The following is a 7,500-nucleotide window of genomic DNA, read 5'->3' as shown; positions in this document are numbered from 1 at the left end:
TTTATAAAACAGCAGATAGATAGATGTCAGTGTGTTCAGTACTTTATAAAGCAGCAGATAGATAGATGTCAGTGTGTTCAGTACTTTATAAAGCAGCAGATAGATAGATGTCAGTGTGTTCAGTACTTTATAAAACAGCAGATAGATAGATGTCAGTGTGTTCAGTACTTTATAAAACAGCAGATAGATAGATGTCAGTGTGTTCAGTACTTTATAAAACAGCAGATAGATAGATGTCAGTGTGTTCAGTACTTTATAAAACAGTAGTTAGATAGATGTCAGTGTGTTCAGTACTTTATAAAACAGCAGATAGATAGATGTCAGTGTGTTCAGTACTTTATAAAACAGCAGATAGATAGATGTCAGTGTGTTCAGTACTTTATAAAGCAGCAGATAGATAGATGTCAGTGTGTTCAGTACTTTATAAAACAGCAGATAGATAGATGTCAGTGTGTTCAGTACTTTATAAAACAGCAGATAGATAGATGTCAGTGTGTTCAGTACTTTATAAAACAGCAGATAGATAGATGTCAGTGTGTTCAGTACTTTATAAAACAGCAGATAGATAGATGTCAGTGTGTTCAGTACTTTATAAAACAGCAGATAGATAGATGTCAGTGTGTTCAGTACTTTATAAAACAGCAGATAGATAGATGTCAGTGTGTTCAGTACTTTATAAAGCAGCAGATAGATAGATGTCAGTGTGTTCAGTACTTTATAAAACAGCAGATAGATAGATGTCAGTGTGTTCAGTACTTTATAAAACAGCAGATAGATAGATGTCAGTGTGTTCAGTACTTTATAAAACAGCAGATAGATAGATGTCAGTGTGTTCAGTACTTTATAAAACAGCAGATAGATAGATGTCAGTGTGTTCAGTACTTTATAAAACAGCAGATAGATAGATGTCAGTGTGTTCAGTACTTTATAAAACAGCAGATAGATAGATGTCAGTGTGTTCAGTACTTTATAAAACAGCAGATAGATAGATGTCAGTGTGTTCAGTACTTTATAAAGCAGCAGATAGATAGATGTCAGTGTGTTCAGTACTTTATAAAACAGTAGTTAGATAGATGTCAGTGTGTTCAGTACTTTATAAAACAGTAGTTAGATAGATGTCAGTGTGTTCAGTACTTTATAAAACAGCAGATAGATAGATGTCAGTGTGTTCAGTACTTTATAAAACAGTAGTTAGATAGATGTCAGTGTGTTCAGTACTTTATAAAACAGCAGATAGATAGATGTCAGTGTGTTCAGTACTTTATAAAACAGCAGATAGATAGATGTCAGTGTGTTCAGTACTTTATAAAGCAGCAGATAGATAGATGTCAGTGTGTTCAGTACTTTATAAAACAGCAGATAGATAGATGTCAGTGTGTTCAGTACTTTATAAAACAGCAGATAGATAGATGTCAGTGTGTTCAGTACTTTATAAAACAGCAGTTAGATAGATGTCAGTGTGTTCAGTACTTTATAAAACAGCAGATAGATAGATGTCAGTGTGTTCAGTACTTTATAAAGCAGCAGATAGATAGATGTCAGTGTGTTCAGTACTTTATAAAACAGCAGATAGACAGATGTCAGTGTGTTCAGTACTTTATAAAACAGTAGTTAGATAGATGTCAGTGTGTTCAGTACTTTATAAAACAGCAGATAGATGTCAGTGTGTTCAGTACTTTATAAAACAGCAGATAGATAGATGTCAGTGTGTTCAGTACTTTATAAAACAGTAGTTAGATAGATGTCAGTGTGTTCAGTACTTTATAAAACAGCAGATAGATAGATGTCAGTGTGTTCAGTACTTTATAAAACAGCAGATAGATAGATGTCAGTGTGTTCAGTACTTTATAAAACAGCAGATAGATAGATGTCAGTGTGTTCAGTACTTTATAAAGCAGCAGATAGATAGATGTCAGTGTGTTCAGTACTTTATAAAGCAGCAGATAGATAGATGTCAGTGTGTTCAGTACTTTATAAAACAGCAGATAGATAGATGTCAGTGTGTTCAGTACTTTATAAAACAGCAGATAGATAGATGTCAGTGTGTTCAGTACTTTATAAAACAGTAGTTAGATAGATGTCAGTGTGTTCAGTACTTTATAAAACAGTAGTTAGATAGATGTCAGTGTGTTCAGTACTTTATAAAGCAGCAGATAGATAGATGTCAGTGTGTTCAGTACTTTATAAAACAGCAGATAGATAGATGTCAGTGTGTTCAGTACTTTATAAAACAGCAGATAGATAGATGTCAGTGTGTTCAGTACTTTATAAAACAGCAGATAGATAGATGTCAGTGTGTTCAGTACTTTATAAAACAGCAGATAGATAGATGTCAGTGTGTTCAGTACTTTATAAAGCAGCAGATAGATAGATGTCAGTGTGTTCAGTACTTTATAAAACAGCAGATAGATAGATGTCAGTGTGTTCAGTACTTTATAAAACAGCAGATAGATAGATGTCAGTGTGTTCAGTACTTTATAAAACAGCAGATAGATAGATGTCAGTGTGTTCAGTACTTTATAAAGCAGCAGATAGATAGATGTCAGTGTGTTCAGTACTTTATAAAACAGCAGATAGATGTCAGTGTGTTCAGTACTTTATAAAACAGCAGATAGATAGATGTCAGTGTGTTCAGTACTTTATAAAACAGCAGATAGATAGATGTCAGTGTGTTCAGTACTTTATAAAACAGCAGATAGATAGATGTCAGTGTGTTCAGTACTTTATAAAACAGCAGATAGATAGATGTCAGTGTGTTCAGTACTTTATAAAACAGCAGATAGATAGATGTCAGTGTGTTCAGTACTTTATAAAACAGCAGATAGATAGATGTCAGTGTGTTCAGTACTTTATAAAACAGCAGATAGATAGATGTCAGTGTGTTCAGTACTTTATAAAACAGCAGATAGATAGATGTCAGTGTGTTCAGTACTTTATAAAACAGCAGATAGATAGATGTCAGTGTGTTCAGTACTTTATAAAACAGCAGATAGATAGATGTCAGTGTGTTCAGTACTTTATAAAACAGCAGATAGATAGATGTCAGTGTGTTCAGTACTTTATAAAACAGCAGATAGATAGATGTCAGTGTGTTCAGTACTTTATAAAACAGCAGATAGATAGATGTCAGTGTGTTCAGTACTTTATAAAACAGCAGATAGATAGATGTCAGTGTGTTCAGTACTTTATAAAACAGCAGATAGATAGATGTCAGTGTGTTCAGTACTTTATAAAACAGCAGATAGATAGATGTCAGTGTGTTCAGTACTTTATAAAACAGCAGATAGATAGATGTCAGTGTGTTCAGTACTTTATAAAACAGTAGTTAGATAGATGTCAGTGTGTTCAGTACTTTATAAAACAGCAGATAGATAGATGTCAGTGTGTTCAGTACTTTATAAAACAGCAGATAGATAGATGTCAGTGTGTTCAGTACTTTATAAAACAGCAGATAGATAGATGTCAGTGTGTTCAGTACTTTATAAAGCAGCAGATAGATAGATGTCAGTGTGTTCAGTACTTTATAAAACAGCAGATAGATAGATGTCAGTGTGTTCAGTACTTTATAAAACAGCAGATAGATAGATGTCAGTGTGTTCAGTACTTTATAAAACAGCAGATAGATAGATGTCAGTGTGTTCAGTACTTTATAAAACAGCAGATAGATAGATGTCAGTGTGTTCAGTACTTTATAAAACAGCAGATAGATAGATGTCAGTGTGTTCAGTACTTTATAAAACAGCAGATAGATAGATGTCAGTGTGTTCAGTACTTTATAAAACAGCAGATAGATAGATGTCAGTGTGTTCAGTACTTTATAAAACAGCAGATAGATAGATGTCAGTGTGTTCAGTACTTTATAAAACAGCAGATAGATAGATGTCAGTGTGTTCAGTACTTTATAAAACAGCAGATAGATAGATGTCAGTGTGTTCAGTACTTTATAAAACAGCAGATAGATAGATGTCAGTGTGTTCAGTACTTTATAAAACAGTAGTTAGATAGATGTCAGTGTGTTCAGTACTTTATAAAACAGTAGTTAGATAGATGTCAGTGTGTTCAGTACTTTATAAAACAGCAGATAGATAGATGTCAGTGTGTTCAGTACTTTATAAAACAGCAGATAGATAGATGTCAGTGTGTTCAGTACTTTATAAAACAGCAGATAGATAGATGTCAGTGTGTTCAGTACTTTATAAAACAGCAGATAGATAGATGTCAGTGTGTTCAGTACTTTATAAAACAGCAGATAGATAGATGTCAGTGTGTTCAGTACTTTATAAAACAGCAGATAGATAGATGTCAGTGTGTTCAGTACTTTATAAAGCAGCAGATAGATAGATGTCAGTGTGTTCAGTACTTTATAAAACAGCAGATAGATAGATGTCAGTGTGTTCAGTACTTTATAAAGCAGCAGATAGATAGATGTCAGTGTGTTCAGTACTTTATAAAACAGCAGATAGATAGATGTCAGTGTGTTCAGTACTTTATAAAACAGCAGATAGATAGATGTCAGTGTGTTCAGTACTTTATAAAACAGCAGATAGATAGATGTCAGTGTGTTCAGTACTTTATAAAACAGCAGATAGATAGATGTCAGTGTGTTCAGTACTTTATAAAACAGCAGATAGATAGATGTCAGTGTGTTCAGTACTTTATAAAACAGCAGATAGATAGATGTCAGTGTGTTCAGTACTTTATAAAACAGCAGATAGATAGATGTCAGTGTGTTCAGTACTTTATAAAGCAGCAGATAGATAGATGTCAGTGTGTTCAGTACTTTATAAAACAGTAGTTAGATAGATGTCAGTGTGTTCAGTACTTTATAAAACAGCAGATAGATAGATGTCAGTGTGTTCAGTACTTTATAAAACAGCAGATAGATAGATGTCAGTGTGTTCAGTACTTTATAAAACAGCAGATAGATAGATGTCAGTGTGTTCAGTACTTTATAAAACAGCAGATAGATAGATGTCAGTGTGTTCAGTACTTTATAAAACAGCAGATAGATAGATGTCAGTGTGTTCAGTACTTTATAAAGCAGCAGATAGATAGATGTCAGTGTGTTCAGTACTTTATAAAGCAGCAGATAGATAGATGTCAGTGTGTTCAGTACTTTATAAAACAGTAGTTAGATAGATGTCAGTGTGTTCAGTACTTTATAAAACAGCAGATAGATAGATGTCAGTGTGTTCAGTACTTTATAAAGCAGCAGATAGATAGATGTCAGTGTGTTCATCATAACATGTAGTGTTCAGTGATCACTGCTTTGTGTGTTTACAGTGCTGAGGTTGTTGCTGACATTGACCTGATGGAGATGTTTCCTGGTCTGTTTGGCTGTGTCTACATGTTTGTCAGAGACCACGGCTGGAACACACGAGTCACCCTGAAGAAGATGTTTAGGCCGACGTCCACACAACTTAGCGACAGTGATGCTTCTAGCTCTGATGGTGCTTCTAGCTCTGATGATGGTGCTTCTAGCTCTGATGGGGCCCTGATGGGGCCCCCCATTCAGCCACCCGCCTAAAAAAGACCCAGAGCTTCTAGCTCTGATGGTGCTTCTAGCTCCTTTGAGCCCGCCCCAAAAATACCCAAGAAATCTGCATAATGTAGACGTCATTTAACTGAACTCTGACAGTAGAGATATCCTACATTAATGACAGGAGAAATGGCTGTATTAACCACATGAACCCTAGTGTTCCTATTCTGTAAACATTCACCAAAGATATGTGGTGTAGAGTGAAAACATCAGGGGTCCTAGGAGAGCCCTGTGGGACTCCGGTCCGCTAAGAATATCGTTTTTTGGGGGGTTTCCCGTTTTTTCAGCTGTTATGATTCTAAACATGCAAATGCATTGATTACTTCTATATTAGTAGCTTAATGACTAGTATTAAAATTCTATTGTCTTTTTTATGTCCAATGTATTTGTATTTAAGTTCATAAAGTTAACATAAGTATAACTAAATGCATTTGAAATTACGGTAAATACAAATGTTATTTTTCATGATTTCAATTGAAAAATAGCCAAAATAAATCTGGATTCCAATTCAAAAATAGCAAAAATAGTCGATCTACAAGCTCAAAACGCGTTGCAGTGCGACGCGTTTTGAGCTTGTAGATCGGCTATTTTTACTACTTTTGTGTGACATAGAATGGCGAAGCACGGCATTCATTTACAAAGTAAATATAGTGGTCCTCTACATCATCAAAGTTGCATCACCTCTGATCTAAAGGTCTCAATAAAAGAGCAGGGACACCAAATACAACCACTGTAGTTGTGATTGTATATGAATTGTATATGAACTACACATTATATTTTACAGACTTTATGAGCTATAAAAATGTACATGATTCCTAAGTCGGGCTGAGATGTGATGCTGGAGACACTGAGGTTTACTTTGTCAGAACAGGACCAACATTTATACCTTAATTCATCAATTCTATTTGTTTAATGTTTTATAATGAATAAGCAGAACATTTACTGTATGACAGCCCTGAATTAAATAAAGAATGATAAATAAATAATGTCATGTAGACTCTACATTACATATTCATGCTGACAGGTGGAAACCTTATATGTACTAAACATTTACTTTTTATCGTTTTAAAAACCTTTTTAAATTAGTTAAAATAGCAGATCTACAAGCTCACAACGTGTCACATTGCGACGCGTTGTGAGCTTGTAGATCTGCTATTTTTAAACTACTTGTGAGCGACACTCTTGTATGATGAAGTAGAGCATTAATTCACAAAGAAACATAAACAGTTTAAATGTGGAGATATGAGGTTTCTGCCCGACAACAACGATATATTAAACATATTTAAAAAAGATTACTTTTATAATATCTATCTGGTTTTATTTTATTAAAACATATATATATATATATAAAGATTTACTTTTAGATGTAAATATTGTCATTGATATCTGTTGATAAATATTAGTCCCAGACTGCAGCAAGACATTGATTTACATCATAGAATTAAATACAGAACATAGAATTATGTTTTATATTATATGCACAATGTCACATCAAAGCTTGTGGAAATACTCAAGTAATGTAAAAGTACCTCAATTATTTGAGTAAATGTACTTAATTACTTTCCACCACTGATTATGTGTAAATATATAAAGTCATAAATAATAAAACATTACAGATTGTCTATTTCCTCAGGAACCATTAATGTCTTCAACAGTGATTGTTTTGGCCTGTCTTTTATCACCACCTACAGGCCTGGACTAGCTACGACATCTCTACATGCTCAAAGTTTATGTCTGTGAATGAACACATGAAAACATAAATCTGCAGAGAAATTAATACTTTTCCATTGGATATTTGTATATATAGCAGATCTACAATATATAGCAGATCTACAAGCTCACAACGCGTCGCGATGCGACGCGTTGTGAGCTTGTAGATCGGCTATTTTCAAATAGGCTAGGTTTAAAATAGGACTAAAGTGGTTAATGTGTGTTTTATAATATAATGATTTATATCTGCA

General features: G+C 34.0%; 1 protein-coding gene across 1 annotated transcript in view; it reads left to right on the top strand.

The window, feature by feature from the left end:
- LOC311034811 (uncharacterized protein) overlaps positions 1 to 5,929 on the top strand; it is an 18,901-nt gene extending 12,972 nt beyond the window's left edge. Inside the window, exon 12 of the mRNA XM_084042825.1 lies at positions 5,284 to 5,929. Coding sequence (XP_083898951.1) covers positions 5,284 to 5,527 — 244 coding nt within the window. The 3' untranslated portion in view covers positions 5,528 to 5,929. The remainder of the gene's footprint in view (positions 1 to 5,283) is intronic.
- Positions 5,930 to 7,500: the final 1,571 nt, after the last annotated feature.

The sequence above is a fragment of the Gymnoscopelus microlampas genome (genome assembly GCF_963454915.1).
Source record: "Gymnoscopelus microlampas genome assembly, chromosome: 19".
Taxonomy (NCBI): domain Eukaryota; kingdom Metazoa; phylum Chordata; class Actinopteri; order Myctophiformes; family Myctophidae; genus Gymnoscopelus; species Gymnoscopelus microlampas.
Note: the sequence above shows the minus strand (reverse complement) of the source record. Positions and strands in the feature narration are given on the sequence as shown.